The sequence below is a fragment of the Oryzias latipes genome (genome assembly GCF_053564925.1).
Source record: "Oryzias latipes strain Hd-rR chromosome 1 unlocalized genomic scaffold, Olatipes_Hd-rR_3.1 chr1_Y".
NCBI classification, from domain to species: domain Eukaryota; kingdom Metazoa; phylum Chordata; class Actinopteri; order Beloniformes; family Adrianichthyidae; genus Oryzias; species Oryzias latipes.
In genome coordinates, this window is record NW_027616335.1 from 4,385,305 (window position 1) to 4,410,509 (window position 25,205).

Sequence of the window (25,205 nt, forward strand, 5' to 3'; positions counted from 1 at the left end):
GATTTGTGAGCAGCAGTATGGTTTCATGCCCCGTAAGAGCACCACTGATGCCATTTTTGCTTTGAGAATGTTGATGGAAAAGTACAGAGAAGGTCAGAAGGAGCTGCATTGTGTGTTCGTAGATTTAGAGAAGGCGTATGACAGGGTGCCGAGGGAGGAGCTGTGGTACTGTATGAGGTCGCCTGGAGTGGCAGAGAAGTATGTCAGAGTAGTTCAGGACATGTATGAGAGAAGTATGACGGTGGTGAGATGTGCTGTAGGTCAGACAGAGGAGTTCAAGGTGGAGGTGGGACTACACCAAGGATCAGCTTTGAGTCCTTTTTTGTTTGCTATGCTGATGGACAGGCTGACAGACGAGGTAAGACAGGAATCTCCCTGGACAATGATGTTTGCGGATGACATCGTAATTTGCAGTGAGAGTAGAGAGCAGGTGGAGGAACAGCTAGAGAGGTGGAGGTTTGCTCTGGAAAGAAGAGGTATGAAGGTCAGTCGTAGTAAGACAGAATACATGTGTCTGAACGAGAGGGATCAAGGTAGAAGCGTTAGGCTACAGGGGGCTGAGGTGAAGAAGGTGCAGGAGTTTAAGTACTTGGGGTCAACAGTTCAGTGTGATGGGGATTGTGGAAAAGAGGTGAAGAGGCGAGTGCAGGCAGGTTGGAGCGGGTGGAGGAAAGTGTCAGGAGTGTTGTGTGATAGAAGAGTGTCAGCAAGACTCAAAGGAAAGGTGTACAAGACAGTGGTGAGACCAGCTCTGCTCTATGGGTTAGAGACGGTAGCAGTGAGACAGAGACAAGAGGCTGAGATGGAGGTAGCGGAGATGAAGATGTTGAGGTTCTCCTTAGGAGTGACCAGGTTAGACAGGATAAGGAACGAGTAGATCAGAGGGACGGCTCATGTTGCCTGTGTTAGCGACAAAGTCAGAGAAGCCAGACTGAGATGGTTTGGACATGTTCAGAGGAGGGATAGTGGATTTATTGGTAGAAGGATGTTGGAGATGGAGCTGCCTGGCAGGAGGGCAAGAGGACGGCCAAAGAGGAGATACATGGATGTCTTAACAGAGGACATGAAGTTGGCTAACGTTAGGGTAGAAGATGTTCATGATAGAGTGAGGTGGAAAAGGATGATTCGCTGTGGCGACCCCTGATGGGAAAAGCCGAAAGAGAAAGAAGTTTGCACCACACAACAATAATCCTTTTCATTCATTTTCGATGAAAATTCACTGTAGTCATTATGATTTCATGATACTCTTCTTGATACTTTCCACTTTAGTCAAACTGCACACAAATCAGTTGTCCAGTACAGTGAGATTAAATAAAGCATTTACCCGGGGATCAGAAACAGGGTTCTGGGTCAAGCCCAACTGCCACAGCTGATTTGGTGTCATGCTTTGCTCCGTCCTGATTGGATGGCTGTCCCACGCGTCACTAAAGACATCCAAACTGGCCTGAATGCGTGGTAGAAAAATGTAATGGCAGCAGAATACGTGATGTGACTGATATTGAGCAAGTCTTGGTCCTCAGGAGAGTGCAGGATGTTGTAATATAAACCAGTAACACTCACGAAGACATCACACCAGAGGAGCTCAATCCTGTATTTGGAAAAAAGCAAAAAGAAATATTATATTGTCAGATTTATTTTTAATACATCATTCACTTTTATGTATCAGGGCTCCAGACTAACTTTTTTCACTAGGAGCATAGTGGCCCCTAACTGAAAATTTTAGGGGCACAACCAGAAAATTTAGGGGCGCATACCGTAAATCAACATTCTAACCAAATTTACTAATTTCCACTGTATTAAGAATAAATACTTTAACAATAGATGCAGAAATTACAATGTGCTGTTTCTAATTCAGTGTCATATTTTATTCTGCACTTTTGAAGATGCAACATGAAGGTAAACTGACATCACCATCGCTGTCACGACAGTACAACTAAGTAAAAATAGTAAAAAAAATACCATACTTTTAGAATAAAAAAAAGTTTTTAGTAACAAGTGATTACCGTAGTAACCTTTCGTAATTTCACAGTTTCAAACAATACTTAAATGTATGTAAATATTAGAGGATGGAAATTCATGTTGGTGACACCAAATAGGTTCAGCCAAGATGCACAATAAGCGTGTTTGAGATCACCCAGATGGACGCAACACTGCACAGATCACCTGGTGTGTGACGTATATTTTTCTTTTTGCTCCAACATCACTCATCAATCAAAACAAAAATATCACGAGAAAGGGGTGAGAGCAAGACACCAATCAGAGCGAACGCAGCTGGAAATTTAGTATTGAACTGACTAAAAGCTGCCCTACAGACTACAAAACAATGCATTATGGGACATGCGTCCTGATGGGTTGTAGTTCACTGATCAATTAAAATAATTTAAAATACCAACTGATTAAAAAAAGGCTACATCCATTACAAAACATTAAAATAATTATAAAAGATGTAATATCACAGCTCATACTTAGGGGGAGAGGCATATTAAAACGAAATTGAATGTTAAGGACAACTCCTAATTCCTGGTCTCTTTCAGTCTCGCTGCAGCTTCGATTTCATGCGAGTTTGAGACCCCTGCTGTACACTCTGTCACTGGTACACTAGCTGCAGATCGGAAGAACGAATCAATAGTTCGCTTGCTCATAGCTCAGACGCACATATCAAGTTGTGATGATATTTGTCTCCGTTTCCTTCCCACGGATGTTTACGCGCGCTCGATTATCTCTAGGCCCCGCCCCTCCACATATTTTAGCCACTTGCAGTGACTTTCCCTATTCTTCTCACACACATTGGCCGCCTCAGGCATCACTCAATGAAACGCGAGTGTGTGCTCGCGTGTGCTCCAGTCTCATGAGTATTCGCGCCAGTGTGTGTGTCTGCCTGCGTGCGTGTACGCTCGCGTCTCATTGATGATTTCATCTCTCATTTCATCGATCATTGACGTGCTCCTTTCATGTTTAATGTATAAAAAATACGGAGGGTGGAGGAGGCAAATTTACTGGTAGCACATGTGCGACTGGGTGTAAAATTCAGTCGCACACTCTCAAATTTTGGTCGCAAAATGCGACCAAATGGACGCAGTCTGGAGCCCTGTGTATATATTAAAGCTTCTAAAACTAGTTTCAACTCACCGTTGATTGTGTGTACACTTTTCCCACAATGAAGCCGTTTGTGTCAGTTGTACGTACTGTGAGCATTAACTCGGCTATGCCCACATTTTCTCCTCCGTGATCTCCTCTCACCCTGACAATAACATGAAAATCATGTCTCAAACACATAATTACAAATGCATCGGCAATACGGTACACATCAGTTTAAAATGTAATGTTCTTATGTATGATGCCAATAAGTAGAATTTCTAGGTTAAAAAAATTGCAGGAGTGGGTTACATGTATCACTGAGGAAAAAAATGAGGTGAGAGAGACTGTTGAGGGGGGGTAAAATGTTACTCATGAGGGGAAATAGTTTTAGAGTTGCCTTTGTTTATGGAGAGGAGTCTAAAAAAAGTTATTTTATTTTTGTACAAATAACCAAGTACTTATACTGCCTGATATGTGAATAAAATATTTCTTTATGAATGACATGAATACCTCAGAGGAAAGCCTTACACGTTCACAGCGTCACTGAAGAAGGCCAAGTGGGTGTCTGCACAGTTGTTCTCTGCTATCTTCAGGTACAGGATACATGGAATACAAGTACAAATACTTTCAACTGACAGATATTTACAGGGGCAAAAATGCTAAATTCCCAATTGACAGGTAAAACAGCAATACAATAGGATGATAAAATATGAAATAGAATAGAATAGAAGGGTATTTAATAATCCCTTAGGAAATTTTTTTAAAATGGCCATCATAAAAAAACACATAAACACACATGCATTACAAATAGAAATATCACAAAATAAAAAGATTGATAAAAAAAGGTAAATAATTGGAAAATCAGTGGGTAAAATTAAAAGAAATTACTTGTAAGATGCCCTGCCAGAGAGTTGTATTGCCTGATGACACGAGGAACAAAAGATTGTCACGCTGTCACATTCAGTAATTCCTAGAGAATAAATAAAAACACAACAAACATGGATTAGATAATTTAGCTGTCTGATCTTAAATTACATAATTTTCAAATATATGAAAGGGGAATTTTTTTAAAACACTCTTGCTATGATTACTTGAGCTTGTAGTAAAGAACACCTTTAAAAAAAATCAGAGACAAGACACTGATCACAGGAAGCCTGTGTGTAATACTTACAGTAACTTCTACTCAAATCACTGTTGACAGCTGATTTCTCCCATCCACCCTTTCTGTGACTACTTATCGACTACAAAACAGCCTAAAAACATAATGTTTGGGATTCTTGTCATTACGTCATTGGAAGTAAAGATACGGGGATTTTAGTGGCTGTCACTCTGACACAATCTCACAGGGCTGGTCATCACAATGAATACGGGTTCTAACGTTAGAAACTTGAGGCTTCTTTCATTCAACAGTGGATTCATGTATGTTATATTTAAAAAATGCTGTTTTCATGAATGTCATATGAATTAACTTTGTTGCACAGTCCACCCCGTCTTAAAGTCTGGGTTGTGAAAATGCTGTGTCTAACTTTAACCCGGATCGCGTTTACATAAAGGCAGCACACGGAACAACTAGCTAGTTAGCATAGCATAGCATCAGTGTTTAAACAAATCGCCGTCTCCAAATCAATACTTTTTATTAAACTTTCTTTGCTGCTGTAAATCCGGCATGCTTTTCCCCTTAGTTCCTTATGAATCATGTTAAGAACCTACAGATCATTGGCTATAGACGCTAGCTTGAACCGACACCGGCTTGAACTTCACTCACACTCAAAGGCAGACACAACTTGCACAGGCTAAGCAAAACAAAGCTAAGCTAATTTGCGGTGGGGGTACTCTGCAAACGACTCGGCTGCAGTGTTCATAAAGCATTCACACATGTCACTTGGCAAAGGAGAACGCTTCAACTTAGTATTCAATAACATTACAGGACGCACAACGAGGGAATGATCAAATAAATGCATTACTTACGGGCTGAGACTGATCCCGTTCAGAAGACCTCTCCGCCATGTTTGCCGCCCGCGTCCTTTCAACTGCTGTGCTGAACAGCTCCCTCCCTCGTCACTTTGAAAGTGAGGAGTGTAAGGGGCCATTCGATTGGTTAAAAGCGAACCCGCCTGCTTTCCCGATGAGTTTGATTGACAGATTCACTAGCCAATGGTGAGATTAGTTGACCCGCTCCGTCAGATGAGTCTCAATATTCACCGTAGAAAAATCTCTCACACACACGGGGAGATTCACAAACGAGAACGGGATTTTGAATGCACAGTCTGCAATTCGAATGATCTGTGAGTTCACATCACATGTGTGCCTAAAAATCATGTTTGTGAAACACTTACTGTGCATTTTTGATACATTTATTGTGAATTTCTAAAATTTTTTGGGAAAAACAGTGTGCACATTTGTGAGAAACACTTATTGTGCATTTGTAAAACATTTAGTGTGCATGTGTGAAACACAATCTGTGTGTTTGTGAAACACAGGGTGTGTATTTCCGAATTTATTTTTCACGTTTGCATAAAATGACATTTGTGAATCGGAGCGTGTGCATTTGTAAAACCGGTTGTGTGCATTTCTGATTATTGAGACTGAATTAACTCCATACTTTCCCCCCATCCACCAGTCCATTGTGGGAGGAGCCATTGGCTATGATGGTGGTGGTTGCTACCTGGGCCTGTTGGCCCTCTCTCCACACAGAGAGTTGGATCCCTGAGATCAGGCTAAGGGGATCTGGGGATCACAGTGCATCTATGCTGTGAAGGGTGAGGGAGGTAGGGTTGGTGGGGGTTGTGTTGGTCGTAACCCATCATGTTTTTTATCCTGTCAGACCTCTATCTCAGACATCTGCCTTAAACCCTCCTCTGCGGGGAATGGGGGCAGTCCCTGACTGTATCCTGCACTGGAATAACCTCAGCTGACCATGTGGGGTATTACCTTCTCTATGCTTCTGTGCCTTCCTGCCCTTTGGAATCCTGTTTCAGGGTGTCTGGCTTTGGATTGTCCAAAGGTTGATATCCTTTGGTCCGGCTCTCTGCACAGAAGTGATCTGGAGGGCCTGTAGGCTGTGGTGTGGGAGGTTGGGGTTCCAGCATTCCTTTACATATTCCATAACATCCTTGAACGTTTCAGAAAATGCACACTCACTTGAGCACAGATACCTGCTCACCTTTGTACCAACCTCGACATTCTAATGCAGGCAGGTATGATACATGTTCAACAAAGGTTAGTCTTTATGTAATATATATGTCTTGCATGGATTGAATGTTTGTGATTAGCCATGTGTTTATCGTTTGTGTTAAGGCAGATGTATGAGTGTGTGTGTTTGTGCATAATTTTAGCCCAATAGTAAACCTCAAGCAACTTTCTTTGCAAACTCTGTCTTTTCTCTTTAGTCCTTTTTACACTTTTATTCTCCCTCTGTTCATTCAAACCAGAAATTTACAATATCGTAAAACTTATTAAACATAATATTTATCTTCAAATTCAACCTTACACATTCTGCAGAGCAGCAGGAGTTCCTCTAAATTGTGGGCGGGACTTTTGCGTGGAATAAGCCTGCCCTCCCTTCAGACTCTCTCCTAGCTTACAACCCCAAGCGTTGTTAGCGATGCAACAAAAATGTCGAGCAATATTGGAGCTATCTAGCCTTACAGTTTTGAGCCAGATGCCAACTCAGACGAGGAAAGCAAAGACACACATGGATCTGTTTGTCTACAAGTGAATGCGGCGGAGCAGAGAGCTTGCGGCTTGCAGTTGTAGGTGCCTCGCCACACCTACAAGTTTTTTCCAATGGCATGGCTCCTGATCCACAACGATTTGAATAAAGAAATACTCAGAATTGCAATTTTAAGCATACTCTTCTTTACATAATGTCCTCCATCATCAGAAAAAATGGCACAAGAACATGTTAAAAACACCAAAAACACAATTTTCATTGGAATGGGTCTTTAACCCCTTGATGGCTTCTGATTCCAATTTTTCACCAAACCACTTTGGCTCAAATATGATTTTAATTTCACATCTACATGAAAGCGAAGACATAAGTTAAACTGTTTATTTTTTAGGGGTTAATAACAGTAATCACGACAACATCAACCTTGTTAATTATTAATTAACAAGACTATTTGAATTTCTACTTGCATTGAGCTAATTACTGTCATTTTTAATTATTCTGATAAGCTACTTTGGCCCACTGTATATTGAGGGAGAATTTATTTAGCCCCCAAAAACTTCTCTGCAAGTTTGCAAGTTTATGTAGCAGCAAAATAAATTCAACATGCGGTAACGCTTTCCACTCTCTACTCTTTGCATCACCACACTGGTTCTCCTGTGTTCTGAGTTAACACCACTTAAGATTGCGTTTGTTTGTTTTTTACGAAGTTATACGTGGTTGTATGCAAAATGGCCTGCATCCGCCACTCTTTCAAAATAAAATGTGTTCACTCTTTTGGAGTGCTATTGTTGGCCTTCTCAAAGCCTTCAAATCATCTCACATTTGTAGCAACTGCATCAAGAGAATATTTTTTTAAATACCTTTATTTTTATATATTTTTAAGAATTTTAAGTTATGCTTCTGTTTAATTAAAATAATAGAGGGAAGTTGTTGTTTTTTACCTTTGCGTGAGCTGAGTAATCATGCAGCCATTGTAACTATGAAGCACACTGACAAGATTATAAGCTAGTGCTTCTAAATCTAAAAAATATATTATAAAATTTAGCTCATGCGTGCATTTGATTTTTGACTGGATTTAGCTCTTTGTTGCACAAAGCAGTAACAAAGCAGATAGATAAGAGTGCTGCTATATTTCAGCTTTTCACTATAAAATTATGCTAAAATTAAATTCCCAGAAAAAGTCAACTTTTTTGTGCAGTAATTGTAAATAATAAGATTTAAGTTTCAATAGTTTGGAAATGTTTTTTAAAAATCAAAACATGTAACAATTTGAAACTTTGAGAAATTATTATTGTACAGGGTAGATAAACATCAAGTGTGTGGAATACAAAAAAAACCCAGAAACAATTTAGATAAGTGGGACAAAAAGATAATAGTGAGAATTTTAAAAGATTAAAACAGCATTTCTGCTACATAGTGGTTTGCAGTAGTTCTGGTGTTATGTCACAGCAAAATGATCTGGGTTCAGATAATTTTTGGAACAGCAACCAAACTAGAACAAAGTAGAAAAATAGAGCAGTTATTTGAAAGCTTCTTGGAATCATCAAGCAGAGTAAAACACAATATGTATTTATACAATTAGCATTTTTTTGTTATTATTTAAAAGATTAAAGTAGTTGGCCCATTTGTTATTTTAAAAAGCCTAAATAAAATGAACATTGTAATTTTAAGCATACTTTTTTTTACTTAAAACGACAGCCACACCATGAATACAGTATAGTTGAGGCATTTTTATATAGAAAGGGAGTATGTATTTATTTGTCGTTGTGACAGGATCCCACTGTTCACTAATTACCCAGCGGGACCACTGATAATGAGCTATTGAACCCACTGCCGAAGTGTTCCACCTCCTGGGATGACCATCAGCTGCTGCGCCAAGTTTGTGGATTCATCAAATCCACGGAGATGCTTCTGTTCATTAACTCCCGGTCACTACTGAAGCATATAAAATGTCTGCAAAGGTCATTTCAATGATCCTGAACACTGAAGAGTTTTCTGAGTACTTCCTACACTATTCTCCTCCACACCAGAAAAGAGCTGGGAAATTGCTTAAAACTCCCATTTTTATACTTTAACTTAGATTTCTCAACTAAAGTCTTTTTCTTTTGTCTTTTGAAGTAGAAGTGTTTAAAATTTTAGGTCAATTTAAAGGTTAAATTTTGCAATTGACCTGTAGGTTATACAGTACATTTAACCTTTTTAGTTCTGCTGGAAAACTGAGCATTTTTTATGAAAAATATTGTTTTTTATTCATTTTTATTTTTTTGTTTTAGTGACCAAAAATAGGTTTCTCAGTTTGATCCCTTCTCACTCTCCGAGATGAAAGCCCCAGAGTTGTACTTAAGACAAATACTTTCTCGTCTAAAAGCTGCTTGCTGACCTGACAACATTTACTCACGGCAATCGATGTCCCATGTCCTCATTCTTTTCTCTGAAACTCAGGGGAAATATGAACTTAAATACAAACTCTCCACCTTAATTTACCCTTTTACCAAGCAAAGGACAAGCTCTCTGACAGGAAGCCCAAGGGAAATAGCCTGACTCCTTGTTCCCACGCACCTTTGGATGGCTGCTATGGCATACTGTACGGGTGAACTGCTACTGAGTCCGCACTCAGTTCATGGCAGTGTGCTTACACAAAAACACAGTCTCATACACATACATGCTGCTGCGTCAAAGAGGTGAGGATCAATTCAGCCTTTATGAGGGCTCTTGGCTGTTGAGAATGGAACCAGAAGGTCATCAGATGGGAGTCAAGCAGAAGTCCTCATCATCTCATTGGAGCTCAGGTTAGGACATGAAGAAAAGGGGCTTGTGCACAGAGCAGAAATCGGCAAGCACGGGTCTGCGGGACGTCATCAGCATCACGTGTAAGCAAGAATGCACATAATGTCAAACGGAGTGAAAAGTTTTGTGCAAGAAGTGGTCTGATTTAAGAGCACATATATGCCATGTAATCAATGGCCTCTCTGTCCTCTGCTTTTTAAAGCCAGGCCAAGGTTTCACAGGATCCAGCATGAGGATGGCTCATGCTCAGGGTCAAAAGTGTCTGTTTTTCCACTGGGAGAAATTACAACTCTTCTTCTTGGGCAAACCAGGCTTAAAATGTCAGCAATACAACATTATTTTAGAGGGTAAAGTTAAGTTTAAAGATGGCAAATTAAGACTCCAAATGGCACCCGGTGTGATTATAGCTCATTATTATTTAATCTTCCTCTTTAACTCGACAAATAGAGTCATCAGTCACATTACAGAAGGCTGTGTTCAAAGCCATGCAATAAACTCTCACATGTTGAGGCCTGTCTCATTTTGATGTAGGAGGTGTGATGTTCTGTTAAGCACTGTGCAGGTTTAACATCCCAACAGGCATTTGAGCAATCAATGTTTCTTTAAAGCTGGGGACTTGTGACTCTTTAGTGTCTTTTGTCATCTCCTGCACTTCTGAGGCACTTTGTTCCTTCAGTATCAAAGCTGGGCCACATTAATGCAGACAATATCCTTTCTTACCTGAGGCAGCAGGCGGAGACCATGTTTTCACACAAATCTCCACGGAGTGTCATGTTTTTCCTCGGGATGTGCTGCTCTTCCTTCCTCTGTCAGCGTCGGCACACCAGGGCTTGTCATTTGGTTCTTGAATTTTTCATGCAGGTGCATTTGCATGATCGCATTCCTGTGTCACTTCTTCCCCTGGTAAACTAAATGCTGGCGAGCACTCCAACTTCTCTGTGACTCCACTGAGGCAGAACAGAAGTGAGATAAGCATGCTTATTGGGATTGTCAGTGCAAGAGCCATCTTGTTTCAAGGCTCTGCGCAATCGGGCTATTAGCTGCAAGAAGCCTGCAAGGACAACTTAAAGCATCAGTCAGTTCACATTTGCAGCTCAATTACAGTTGCAATTGTTGAGTCATATAGAGAAGTGTTCTTATACAAGGGTGAATTAAGGTGGGTTTTATTTCCAAGTATTTTTTCCTATTTCATCCAAAAAGATAATAAATAAAAGAGAATATTTAAGCTATTTTGGCCATTATCAGTTAAATTAGGATACCACTGTAAAACCGAAAGTTATTTCTTGAGCTACTTCCTGTCATGTCCACAATTACCACATCTGTGTTTTCACTTTTTTTTCCTTTTAATGTATGTTTGCATTGCATTGCTCTGCTAAAAGGCTGTAGTAAGTGAAATCATGATTTTATTGTGGTTGTTAATACAAATTCCCCAGAAATTTTCTTAAAAAACGCACATTGTCATATCAAAAACTTTTAGTTTTTGTTTTGTTTTTTAGCAATTATGGAAAACAATTACATTGATGAGATTAGTTCTAAAACCATTGTTTTGCTCTGGGCAAGTTTGACCATCATTTTAATAAAAAAATTGGGATGAAACATATTTTAACACATCTTTTTATTTATTTTGCCCTCAATATATAAAAACCTAAAGACTTTTATGACCCTCAGTTGCTCTTAGATGGAGAACAATATGTTGTCATTGAAACCATCCATATTGTAACAAACCTAAAAATGTCATCCCTATTGGGAGCAGTGAGCTGCAGTCACAGTCATGCTTTAGGATGTACCTCCCCATTCCAACTTTGATGCTGTGTGTCAAGCAGGGAAGCCCCATTTTTTTGAGTGTTTGAGCATGACCTGACTGCAGATTGAAACCCACAATCTCCCAGTCAGGTCAGACACTGTACCTCTATGCCACTGGTTCAACAGCTACAGTTGAAACCAGAAGTTTACATACACTACAGAAAAACACACATATGCTTTTTTTCTCACCGTCAGACTGAAATAAATATAAACTTCTCTGGTTTAGGGTAAATTATAATTAACAAAATCATTTCTGCTTGTAAATGTCAGAATAATGAGACTATGTTTTTTTAGACAAGTTTTTGTTACTTTTATCATAGTCAGAAGTTTAACCCTTGTGCTATCTTAGATGACCCCACCCTTACATTGACGTGTTCTCCCTACCATGACAAAGGTGGACAAAGGTGGAAAGATTTCATGTAATCCATGGACACCAGTGAAGTTCACAAATCATTGAAGAAAAAAAGTTCAGCGTACTGTCTTTTGGGGTCTAGATGACTCAACTCCCAACATTAAAGTGCCTAGGATAGCACAAAGGTTAAAAACGCTAAGATCACTACACCTTTAAACAATTTGAGAAACCCCAGATGATGATGTCATCTCTTTGGAAGCTTTTGATACGTTTATTGAGCATTTGAGTTAATTAGAAAAACACCTGTGGATATATATTAGGGCACATTTGAAACACGCTTGCTTGTTTGTAAAACATCATGGGACAGTCAAAAGAAATCAGTCAAGATATTAGGAAGACAACTTTGGATTTGCACAGGTCTGGTTCATCTTTGGGTGCAATTTCCAGATACCTGATGGTGCTACGTTCATCTGTTCAGACAACTGTACACAAGTATAAGCATCATGGGAACGTCCAGCCAGGAAGGAGACGGGTTCCGTGTCCAAGGGATAAAGGTACTTTGGTCCGATAAGTTCAGAACCCAAAGATGCAGGCTGAAGATGGTAAGAATGCATCATTATCAACAGTGAAACGAGTTCTGTACAGAGATTGGGTGAAAGGCTGCTCTGCCAGGAAGAAGCTATTACTCCAAAAGAAACACAGAAAAGCCAGATTAAAGTTTGCTAGCGCACAAAAGGATAAAAACTTTAATTTTTGGATACAAGTCCTGCGGTCTGATGAAACTAAAATTGAACTGTTTGGCCACAATGAGCATTGTTATATTTGGAGGAAAAAGGGGGAAGCCTGCAGGCCTCGGAACAACTCCCAACTGTAAAACATGGGGGTGGTAGCATCATGTTGTGGGGTTGTTTTGCCGCTGGAGGGACTGTTGCACTTTAAGAAATACTGAAGCAAAATCTAAAGACATCTGCCGGAAAGTAAATGAATCTTCCAAATGGACAATGACCTGAAGCATACTGCCAAACCGGTTACAAAGGGGCTTGAGTGTAACTAAGTCGGTGTTTTGAGTGGCCATCACAGAGCCCGGATCTAAAACCAATTGAAAATTCATAGTCAGAGCTGAAAAGGCGTGTACATACAAGGTAACCTACAAACTTGGCTCAGTTGAACCAGTTCTGTCAGGAGGATTGGACCAAAATTCCTACCAAACCTTGTGACAAGCTTGTGGAAGGACATCTAAGACGTTTGACTCAAGTACTACAGTTCAAACCCAATAGTATGGAATACTAATGAAATGTAAACTCTTTACTTTAATAATAGTAATAAAAACTTGTCTTAAAAAAACGCAGTCTCATTATTCTGACATTTAGCAAATAGAAATAATTTTGTTAATTGTAATTAACCTAAAACAGGAAAAGTTTACTTTAAATTCAGGCCTGACAGTGAGAAAAAAAGCATATGTGTGTTTTTATGTGGTGTACGTAAACTTCCTGTGTCAACTAAACATGGGAAGAGGGGAGTGTGTACCTTGACAAAACAAGGTGGAACATGTCTGTGTCGGCTGTGAATATCTGGGTACAAAAACTTCATAATCGTTTAGAGGAAAAAGTCATAACAAGGCCACATTGAGTTACCTGATATTTCAGTGAATATATTTTGAATGGAAGTTGGAGTTGACTGACTTTTCCTGCTGACCTGTTTGGGGTGTACCATCCCTATCAAATTGGACATTAATATGGACATTTACAATCATATATACAAGTTTCACCTGTACTAGAAGGTGCAACAACAGTGTACGATTTTAAATTTCCTGCTGCATGATAGTCCACCCCCCAGATGGTTTTTCATAGATCCATGTGTCATTTGCGTTTCTTGTCTGGACAAGAAACAGGGAGCGGGCAGCTGTTGCATATTATGAATCCAGTCAACTGATTCTAAAAATGCTCTACAAATTAGGATCCTAATGAGAGGCAATGTTTGTGGGTCAAGTAACAGCCTAATCATGGCAAGTCAATTGTAGATTTTCTCTTGCTTTATATGTGTGTGTCTGTGTGTGTATGTTTTTAAATTTGGCAGTGAGCATGCAAACCAACATAACTCAGAAGGACTGCTGGTCATCATATTTCTTCATTTCCCACTCTCATCTTTGGCTACAAATCTGGCTGGACAGTTAAATACATTAGGCACACAATATGGAGTTGTCTTGTCTTACCATCAAGCCAGATGTCAGACATCCCCTTTTTCTTGCTCTCCTCTTGATCATATTCAACACTTACATTTCTCACGAGTCAAGATTCATATTGCGTTGTTTTTCTTGGTACGACGGATCATTAGGAATACTGATATATGAGCAAAGTGTAAATGAGTCTATAACAAAGAAAAATAATGTGTAAAACATAAGCCACAAAATAAACATCAATATCATATGTCAGTGTCATTTTGTTTCACTACCATGCATGCAGCTGTTGAACGTTAATATAACAACAGAGATTTACAGCCTTGTAAACAGGGTTCTGGGTCACTAGGGAACCTTTATGAAATGTAGTCCACATCTACTCAGAGCACCAGTTAAGATAGTTGCACAAACAAGCCTAAAAGAAAAAGAAAATACTGTGACCACAAGATTTTACCGTGATTTCTTTTTTATTCCTGCCTCTTTTGAGCTCCTTTAGGATTTCTCAAAAACATGGAAAGACAGCATCTATCTAAATTTATCTGGAATTAAATAAAACATTTAATATTACAACTTACTGTTTAAGCTGGTATGCATTGAAAAAGAACTGCATGGTAAAATGTGCATTTGCCCAGTTAAAACATTTTTTCACACCATGCACTGTTTACTTTTTTGAATGCTGAATGGGAGAGTAAAATGTTAGCAAGAGTATAAAAGACTGAGCACTTATGGTAGTTGAACATCACAATTCTTTGTACTGATGGACTTTTTTCTTTAAAGAGACATCCCATAAATGTTTTTGATTTTTTAGTTGCAATTATTTCTTACAGCTATTGCTCAACTTTAGTAAAGGATTAAAAAAAATTGTAAAAATCAGTTTCAATACAAAAACTATTATTATACATTTTACATCAAGACAAACATACAGATAATGTGAAACGGAATAAAATAAACTAAATAGGGTTCCAGCAGTAGGAATATCTTGAGTAAAGAATTAAAATGAATTTATAACAGCTTTTTTCTGCTGTACTTCATCAACCGCCGTGCTACTGCGGGAACTGTCGTAAAATGTCGCAACGTCACTGACGCGTCAAGAGCCAAACCAAAACAGCGGGCATGTTTGAAAGCAAGAGTTTCCGTGGTGACCGACAGCGGTGACAAGAGCTAACATCATCTTCTAGTTTGTGGGAAACTATATCAACAAGTAATGAAAGTTTACGTACTACCGCTTGGATAATATAGTGTCGGTACTTTCACAGGACTTTCATTAGTCTGCTGTTGTGGGAAGTAACGTTTCGTTGATGCTTGGCTAATCAAAATGGTAGCTGACATACATTGTTGTATCAGTTGATATTGCAAAAAGTGCCGCAGCTGTTATTCTTTCAATGTTAGTTTCTATTCAGTCTACTCTCAATTACGTCAGGTAAAGTGCAAATACTGAAATGTTTTAGCCCCGTTGAGTTATTCTCTGCCTAAAGGACCAGAAGCATGTAAAAGTCCCTGGGATTTCTATTTGCTCCGATCGTCTATGAGTTTTCCCAGCAGCCTTATTAATGTGACTTCCTTGCAGTCCGAGAATGGAATCCAACAGTGAAGCTCGCATCTTGGATCTGGAGGAGGAGGTGAAGAATTTATCCGACGAGTTAACGCAATGCCAGGTCTGTAAAACCACGTTGTTTAAGTATATTTGCTGTGTAAAATCTGTATGATTTGATTTGTTGTCTATTATATCTGCAAGAAATGTGCTTTCATGTTAACAGCATTTAATAAAAGGCTGTCAGTATGATATGCAGAATAACCACTAAGTCCCAGTTTATTACTTTTCATGAAACTGAGTTGCTCAAATATGTTTTTTTAATTCATTCAGTCCCTTAGACAAGTTTAAATAAAAGTTTCTGTTTTGATCCAGTTCCACTGAGCATTTGCAAACTGCTACAAATGACTAATATCCAAATGACTTTCTTCAAAACTAAAGTTTATTTTAGTTTCCTTCACTCTTGTCCTTTGTCTCTGAACGGCAGCATCTAACAATAAAGACGCCTTATAGATGGCTGGTATGGTTGTCCAGAGAAAACTCCACTTTCAGGGTTTATATCTGAGATGTAGAGGTTGCTGCTCCTCTTGACCTTAAAATAGGATGAAAATATTGAGGGAGGTGATATTTTGGACTTGGAGAACAGCACATGCTTCAAAGCATAGTAGTCTTCTGACTCAGCCTCCAGCAGATAAAATCATCACATAAAAAAACTCTTACCACTTAGGAATTGTGAAAGTAATCAAGTTTTATAAAAGATTTTCTGTTTTAGAAGAATGCATAAAGCCTTTTTTTCTATTTCAGATTTTTTTATTATTCATGAACATATAATATAGCTAGTAAAAACTGTTTAGATGCACACCTTTCTTCTGTATTTTATGTAACTATCTAGGAATATTAGGAAGCAGTAAGAAGTATTCAGCTTCATTTTGTAAACCTGTTTAGAGAGGCCTGCATATTCACCACCAGGTGGTGTCTAATGACATGAGGATACTGACCCAGCATGTGGAACTTTAAATATCCACATAATGTTGCAGGGGGCAGAAGAAATTTAAAGTTGATGAATATGAAGGTTTAAGCTTCAGTTTTGTTAGATGAGTTTCCATCTACATTTTCCAAGTCCCAATATCTCTATTGGTAATCCATCTACTAACTTTTCTGATAAAACCTCGGGATTCTTCCTTTTAAAGATGCTTTAAGACCAAAATTAGAGTTAAAAGCCTTTTTTTTGCAGTGACAGAGTATCTTTGGGGGCTTATTTAGTGTGGTCACTTTTTCAAAACATTTTTATTTCTGTAGTTTGTCTTCCAGCAGTGCTCTACAGCCTGTTCAAAAATGTGAAAAGCACTTTATTACTTCAGCTTTATATTCAGCAGACTGATTTTATTCATTGTAAAATCTAAATGTACGGTATTTGTAAGGCACATCACTGGTGTGATTCATGAATATGTTAGGAGTTTTGAACAAGTGTGAACTCATGCACCTTTGTAGAGGCTGCCAGACAAGAAAAGGGTCACATAAAGTATTGTTGTTTGACATTTTACTCTAAACACAGTCAGAAAAAAACACATGCTTCATAGGTTAATTGATGATTCTAAATTGTTCTGGCTTCTGTTTGGCAAAGGCCAACAGTAGCCAGGTTAGGCTGTGGCAGGCCCATGACCCCTAAAGGGATACAGCGGGTTAAGAAAATGGATGGATCTTACTCTAAACTTTGAAGCTTTGATATGTGACCAAATGAGTTTTTGTTAGATGAAAAAAAATCAGTGAGATTGAATATCAGCAGTTAAACAATACATAAACAGAAATCCCTTTGCTAGATGGACACAAGCATCTGAAGGTTCTGCATGATTGGGTAAAAGGGGTGCTACATTATCACCTTTGTCCGTTGCTGATACTTAAAGCAGTCAGTTACTAATCTAATCCTATGCAAGTACAATATAAGCACATATTTGGGAGTTGTTGTTTTTTTAAGCTAAATTCTTTTACAAAAGTGAAACTCATTTGCATGAAAGTGAACAATAATTTAAAAAAAAGGCCATTGGCATTTAAAAAATTTGAATGTATAAATGCTTGGTACATACAAATCTAAAATATGTACAAATATAATCATTCATTCATTGTGTTAAATGAACTCGTTTTGCAAACTCAAACCCTAATTTAAGGTTCTAGGTGTCATATTTGAGGTTTGTCTTCGTACTGACTTGGAGGTCGTCCTTGGTGGTCTTGTGGAAACGTGAGCGTCAGAGATTTTGTAAATTTAATAAGAGCCGTGAGTTTTACAGTGTACATTTTAAAAGAGTGGCATTTGAATACCACTGATGTCCTAAGTCTTTGGCGAGATGTATTTCAGGAGGGCCATTAACTACAAAGAGTTTGATCTGTCAGGCAGCAAATGGTCCTGCTAGACAGTGCTAATTTACTAATATGTGCTGAATTCCAGTGGCTCTCTCTGTTGTGTTTAGCCCATGGTGTTTTAGTTTCCAGATTCAAAATGAATAATTCAGCAATAATCAAAAAGACATTCAGTGCATCTTTAAGCACACATACGGCAGAGGAGAGCTTTTGATGAGCATCCTGACCGAACTGTTGTCAGCGCAACAGCTAATGACAGCTAAAAGCCCGACAGAGGGGGCGACCACATATTTTAGATACACAGTGTTGCTTGATATCAACTCAAGCTGCATTCCAGGGTTGATGTATTTATTTTTTGGTGAAATTTCTGCCCACCTTAAGTCATTGCCCTCCCCCCAGACGCACACAGACACTAGCACTCAGTTACACTGACAAGTACAGGACCATCTCTCCACTTTATATGTTCAGCTCATGGCCTTATCAAGGTCTGATGCTGCCATCTTGGTAAATAATTGATTAGACACTTTCTAGAAGGGGGTTAAAATTCATGTACTAATTGGAGACCAGTAAATTCCTGTGGGAGGGAGGACTTTTATCTTATGATGATGTGAACATAATTTATCAGATAATTTTATATTAAGTTGATCTGGTATAATTCTGTCTTTTAATGTCAGAAAATGTAGCTCTTAGATGTCCCTCATTAAATGTAATGTAGCTTCAAATGTTTGAAAAGCCAGCGAGACAATTTGAATTGGAAATGCATCGGGAGGGCTGGCTAGGTTTGCCGGTTTTGAGTTGACACCCTCCGTCAACAGTTTTGACTTTCTTTGGGTTAAGTTACTTTGGAGCTGCGCTGGAAAACACATTTAGAGAGCTATTTATTAATAAGGAAGCGGCAGGCTCCACTGCTGTGTTTTGATTGGGATTCTTGCTCCCAAGTCATAAATAGTTCATAATGACAAGTGTCAATGCTCACTTCCCTTGAGTCGAAGGTCACATCTCAGAGATGGAGATCTCTGCAAAAAGAGCCTCATGATTAAAAAGGAAGTGCTAGATAAAAAAAATACAGCTTTGTACAAGTTGTTTAAATTATTAATTGACTCCCCCCTTACTGCCTTATGGTAATGTCAAGAAGCATCGTATTCAGTTTAGTCAATTCTGATGTGTTACCTGTTTTCCTTTTAGGAATTCATTAAGATCAAACTTATTGTTGATGCTAAAAGTATACAAAAATACTTTTTTTTTCTGAAGTAACAGCTCTTGACATGCTTTTTTTGTTTTGTTTTTTTAACAGGCAGACAAGGAGTTTGTGTGGTCTCTATGGAAACGCTTGCAAGTGGCAAATCCTGATTTGACCCAGGCTGTCAGTTTGGTAGTTGAGCGGTGAGTGGATTCTTCATCTTTCACGTTGCCACCGGAGAAGCTCAACAGTTGAAGGTGGCTTTATCTCACACACACAAAAAAATAATATATATATTTATATGTGTGTGTGAAAGTCATTTAGTGGGTTTTTCAAGCACCTTGTCCATTCTATAGGGGTTATGAGGGAATCTGGAGCAAACGCTGATTTAAGCCTTCTTATCCCCCATCTTTCAGTTCAAACAGTGGAAACCGTTTTAATGAAAACACTTTCCCTCTGCGGCTCATACGCTGGACAATTGAAACAGTGCTGCCAAATTCTGATCTTTCTTGGATAAATTGTAAGATTTGATAAGACCCTTTTTTCCTGGATGGGTAAGCCACAAGGAAAACGGCAGCATGGGAACTTTCAGAGAAGCTTTCATTCCTGACGACAGACATTTAGATTAATAAAATATTTCCCCTTTACTATAGGAATAAAACAAGACTTAAAATTGGCTTATCCAGAAAGTTGGAACACAATTCAATGGAATGCTTTATTAAATCCTTTTTATAATGTCCCACTACAATCATCTTTTGATCTATTGTAAAAATCCTTCCCAGTGGTCTTTTAATTATGATTATGCCGGTTTTAGCCAAAATTAAAAAATAAAACCTGTGTCCTTTTCTAAGTCATAGTTTCTGCAGAGCTGCAATGGTTCATTAGAAATTTGCCTCTGAGTTGTGGGTGAGACTGTGGTTGGCACTTTTCCTGATTGACAAGCATTTGAATAAAGAAATACTCAGAAATGTAATTTTCAGCTTAATTTTCTTCAGATATGTCCTCCATTATAAAAAAATGCCTCAAGAAGATGTTAAAAACATCGCAAAAACATGGTTTTCATCGAAGTGTGACCATTTTACGTTTGAACATACGTATACACTTATTGGTATGTGACTTAGTTCTTGAGGTACATTAGTGGGCTGAAAATGCTGCCTAAATGCATTTACTGCAACTTGCAGAAGGCACCCCCCCCCCCGTTTTTTTTTTAGAACCACTGCTTCTCGGTTCTCATCTACACTCTCTACAGTTCCTTATAGTCCTCTTAGGAAAGGCATCAAAGAATGCTGGTCCTCTGAGACTGGAAGGGGAACATGCACCTAGAGAGCATATGTGCATTGAATCACCTGATGCGCAAGAGGATATTGACATGGTAATTGTGTCGACTCCAGTCAAGCGCTGGTGCCCGCTGGGAATTGCCATTCATCCCTCTCTCCCCTTACCATGTGGATCTTGTAAAGGGATTGGTTGGTTGCTCAGGACAGAATGAACAGAGCCCAATATGTGAGGAGATGCAGCTTAGCCTGCCTGTGTTCCAGCCTCTCCAAGAACAACAGAAATGTATTTCAGTGTCTATCAGGGGAGAGGATTGTTCAGAAGAGACCAAAAGAAAAAGAAATAAAAAGAAAGACCTAAGAGATGGGAGATGTAAAGGGACAGGAGATGAGGGAATAGAATGGGTGGTCCCAGGTGTTCTTATACAGTTAAAACCGACGTGTCCCCAAATGCTGTCTTGTTTTTGTCTGCCTTATGTATAACCAAAAAAAAATCCAAATTCATGTTAATCCACTTAGTTAGTTAGAACATTGTCTGTCACAGAAACTTTGCCCAGAAAACCCTAAGGGAGAAAAAACAGACGGTTGTCTTTTTATATGAAGGAATTATTTCACAAATGTTTGTTTTTGGATTTCGAAGAAATGTAACAAGCCAATTATGGAAGGCATTATATTTGCTAAGCAATCAAATATGTTTTTTTTCCTTCTTTCCTTCAGTGAGAAACACAAAACTGAGATTAAGGACAGGAAGGTGTTGGAGATCCTCCAGTGCAAAGACTACATGATACAGGAGCTAGAACAGGTACACTGCAGTTCTACTTTTAATGCGCTGAAAACCAAGTACATGCTGATCATATAAAAAATGAACTTAAAACTGCAACAAGGTGTTCAGATTCTACTGTCCAAGCCTGCCATCATGTACTCAACTGAATATTTCTTGTTTGTGATGCCCTTTGCATTGCTAGGACAAATGAGTCTTTATTCCTTTATCGCCCAAAGAAAAAGTAAAACACATGAAACAAGTTTAGATGTAATGCAAAGTTTTATTAAACTTCCTGAACCTGATGACATATGGGTTTACAATAACCAATGTAATTTACTTGATATCATCATCATTTTTGCATCACTTTGTTCATTAAAAAAAGTTAATTCTAATTGAGACTACCGGTATACTGATCTGTTTGCCACGTCTTTTTAGCACTTAATAATGCAGTAATGATGTGCGGCAAAAGAATCATAAATATTTAGCGTTCCTGTTGAAAAAGTAAACACAGAAAAGACATTAACATGTTAGAAAAGAAGTTCTCTCTCACCATTAACTGTAAATTGTCTTGATTGAAAAAACATCTGAAATATAGGATTCCATGTTGGGATGGAAAAACAAAACAAACATTTAATTCATTGAATTTATCCTTACTCAAACAATGAAATATTAACTCAAGAAAAAATAGATTTCCTTTCAAATGTTTTTTGTATTTTTCAAAACTGCTCTTGTGTTCATATTCAATGTAGCAGTTTATATTTTTTAGGATTGTTCTACCTGACTGGCTTAAAATAAAATCTATGTGAAAATATTTTTTACAAAAATATACAAATATATCTTAAATGGAATTTAATCAAGAATTAGGCAGTGAATTCCGCCTTATTCCTGAGTGCAGTAAAACGTCTAAACTCTAAGTTTACTTTTTGAAATACTAAAGTAATTCATAATTTTTCATGAATTAATTGATTTTTAAATTATTGGAAATTCTTATGCAAACCTATTTCTCTTTTAGCCAGTTAATCCAGTGTTTATGGATACCTTTGGGGTATGGACAATAAAATACACACTTTTAAACTCAGAGATATACATTTGAGATAAAAAAAATGTATTCAAATATAATATAATCCACCCAAAATGACACATTTGACATTGTTAACCACTTGAATCGCGTGTGTTTTTCTTTATATTAAATTAGCAATAACTTTCGCTAACTACTCTCACATTATACACTGGGATAAGGGAAAAAGAAAATGTTTCATTTCTTTATTGGATCTGGTGGCCACTTGGCCTTTTAAAAAGGTATGCAAAATTGCTAAAAGGTTTTGTCTTAAAGGTATGGAGGTATTGTGTGTCCATTTTTGTCCATTTTCAATTTTCTAATGTAATATATTCATTCTTGAATGCAATTCAAAAGTTTTCTTTTCTGATCTCTTTGTCCAGACCTCCTAACTTTACATGCTCCGCTCCTTTCATCTGTCAGTTGAGTTAGTGCTGCTGGAGTTCAGGTTGTTCTTGCCTAGCTCATTATCTGTGTTTGAATGTATTTTCTGCTCTCCAGTATAAATCTCTATTAAAGCCCTTCTGTTCTTAGCATGACCGGCTAGAAGTAGTAAGTAACGCTAAATCCGCTATTTGGATAATTCTGAGCAATATTCCTCAACGGAGCAATTAATTTCATCCCGAGCACAGTGTTATTGAAGACAGTGTACCCACAGCTGGCTGTGGATTACCATCCAATGCATGACCTTTTCTAAAGCAGTGTTAAGGAACCATTCTCCTCCTACTGAGCCCACAAGAGTTGTCAAATACCAAGTAGATGTCATTAAAAGTGGGAAATCATGAAATCTGTGACACTTTCATTCTCTTTGGCTAAGCAAATTGTACATTGTATCAACAATTAATACTTTCCAGTTCTATTTATTTATTTTAAGCGCAAGGGTGCTTTTTGAGCAATTTTAGACAGGACCCACTTCTGTTCCAACATTAAAAAATTAAAGAGTTTTATTTTCTCTTTGCAGTTTTTATGAATGTAGTTTGGCACATTCAGCATTCATTTTACTGATTTTAAGAGAATAATTAATGATCCTGTATGTTTTTGTTGTTTGCCAGGTGCTACAATTGACTGTATAAAAGAACTGGACTGAGTGACCCCTCACCTCTCACGTTCCAAATGGGAAGTACCCGATGGTCCCAAGAAGCCAAAATCCCATAGACTTCTATTGAGAAATAAACAACTATTACTTAGTCTTTATGTTTGTAAGAATAACCATTCTAGCCCAGATACTTTAGTTTTAATTTTTGATCATTTTACTAATAATAATTTATCTATAAGTCATTCACGTTATAAACTGTCCAATCAGATGCCTCAATAAAAGTAGGTGGCCTCCTGTCGAACTTTCTAAGTGTTTGATTGACAGATTCGCCCAAGCCCACTTTCAATTGGTAGGGGTGTGGCCTTCCAGCAAACCAAGTCTTGATTGAAGAGAGTGGTTGTCATGGAAATGTTTATTCAGACCAATCAATGGTTCCTGATGGCAATGTATATACACTGAAAAAGCAGCAATCGAATTGACTTTATTTCATTACAACTGGAAGAAAATCTTCTTCTAAATGTCACACTACTCAGTCCAGTTCTCATTTACAGTCAATGGATTCTAAACAATAAGTCTCAGTAGCCTGCAACTTACTGCTCTGTTTGCTTCGGTTTTATTAGTGTCCAGTGCTTTTCTCTTTATTCTTCTGTTTCTATGAATCTGCCACAGAAAGTGAAGGAACACAAGCAGGAAATTGACAACTTGTTGCAAAAAAGAACAACAGTTGAAGAGGAGGGAGCCTTAAAAAAGGAGGAGTTGAAAGCTCTGCAGGAACACCTGACCAGAAAGAGTCAAGAACTTGAGGTAGGTAGAACATTCTTTTCTGCAGGATTTCCGATTTTAAAGTCTCGTTTCTATATGACATGCAACACAAGAAGCCCCCATAGCTGAGGCCTCAGGCATTTGAATCATTTAGTGGATGGTAAGGGTTCTTCATGCCTCTTGAACAGAATCTGTCTTCCTCTCTGTTCTTTATCCTTACTATGTCTCACCCACTCTTGGGTTCAGTTTTCTCTCCTTCTACTGACAACAGAGAATCCTTCACAACTGGAAACTGTGTGCCTGATGGAAAAAGGGAGCTAAGAAAAGGAGGTTGTTACCTGCACATAAATACTTAATGCCTCCTTCAGTGGAGGAAAGTGTACACTGCACACGTGATGGTGTGGCTTCTCTCTAATTATGCTTAGATGGGACACGGTTATGATTAATTAATAAAGAAATGGTCCTTCCACAGGCTTGGTTGCGTCTCATGGTGAGAAATGGTGGGGGACAGCATCAAAGGATACCTGGGTTGAATCTAATGGGTCTTGCAGCAAACAGCATTCTCATTAGGATCTTTCATTAAAGCTGACAGTCTGGCCCCTATGCCCATATGAGGCCGGCTCTTGCAGCACGTCTTGGCCCATACCAACCAACACCTGCTCGCTAGGGTCCAGTCCTCCAGTTTAGATGACCTTGGCCAATCAGCAACCTACGCGGGGGGCTTGTACAGAAAAGCCGATTTCACTGTTTATGTATTCATTTCAGCTCCAGCCCTATGGGCTACTCCGCTTTTTGTGTCTCCAGGCTTCCCTCTTTATTTTCTCATTATTATTGTGTATTTTTGTGTGTGTGAGTGTGGTTTTTTTTGTGTTGTCGCCATTGTTTACTTTACCCTCTCCTTTTCTTACACACACACACACACACACACTCCCTATGTGTGTCCAGGAAATGAAGACCAAAAGTATGAAGAAAGAAGAGGAGGAGCAGCAGGTGGTGCATGCTCTGGAGAAGGAAAAAGAGGGATTAATGTCCTGCTGTGCTGCCCTGAGAGCTGACCTGGAGGAGAAACAGCAGCAGGTCAACAGTCAGCAAGACCAGAAGAATGCCGCCCAGGCCAGATTAAAGGTATGAGCGCAGGGACAGAACCATTAGAGCCACAAAGACCTTGAACTCTTTAATCTCCCATCCCCCCCCCCACACACACTCCCTATGAATGTAAAAAAAACTTTGATCAAACCCTAAAATTACCATCTGACATGCGACTGATTTAAAAGTTTGCAGTATTGTCATTTTTCCCCTAATACACAATATTAAAATATTTTATTTATTTTTGTTGTAGATAAATATAATGCGATAGAAACTACAACTTTTTGGAATTTGT

At 38.5% G+C, this 25,205-nt stretch overlaps 1 protein-coding gene and 1 long non-coding RNA gene across 11 annotated transcripts in view; one reads left to right on the plus strand and one right to left on the minus strand.

Annotated features, from left to right (window-relative positions):
* The window catches only part of LOC101171889 (centlein, centrosomal protein), a 202,270-nt gene that overhangs the window by 95,687 nt on the left and 81,378 nt on the right, over positions 1 to 25,205 (plus strand). For 6 of the 9 annotated variants that reach the window (XM_078943539.1, XM_078943535.1, XM_078943538.1 and 3 more), the window contains 5 exons: positions 15,434 to 15,521; positions 19,047 to 19,135; positions 20,924 to 21,008; positions 23,732 to 23,866; positions 24,770 to 24,949. In XM_078943539.1, coding sequence (XP_078799665.1) covers positions 15,434 to 15,521; positions 19,047 to 19,135; positions 20,924 to 21,008; positions 23,732 to 23,866; positions 24,770 to 24,949 — 577 coding nt within the window. Of the gene's footprint in view, positions 1 to 12,137; positions 12,245 to 14,898; positions 15,068 to 15,433; positions 15,522 to 19,046; positions 19,136 to 20,923; positions 21,009 to 23,731; positions 23,867 to 24,769; positions 24,950 to 25,205 lie in introns of those variants that run through there. The other 3 variants (XM_023960244.2, XM_023960314.2, XM_078943540.1) reach the window with 2 other exon arrangements.
* LOC144990246 (uncharacterized) lies at positions 1,449 to 5,174 on the minus strand. 2 transcript variants are annotated; one of them, XR_013654252.1, is made up of 5 exons: positions 5,047 to 5,174; positions 3,967 to 4,048; positions 3,607 to 3,665; positions 3,130 to 3,241; positions 1,449 to 1,588 (listed from the first exon to the last, which is right to left on the minus strand). It is a non-coding gene; the product is annotated as an uncharacterized LOC144990246 (long non-coding RNA). The 2 variants fall into 2 exon arrangements; XR_013654251.1 differs by having other exon boundaries at positions 3,589 to 3,665.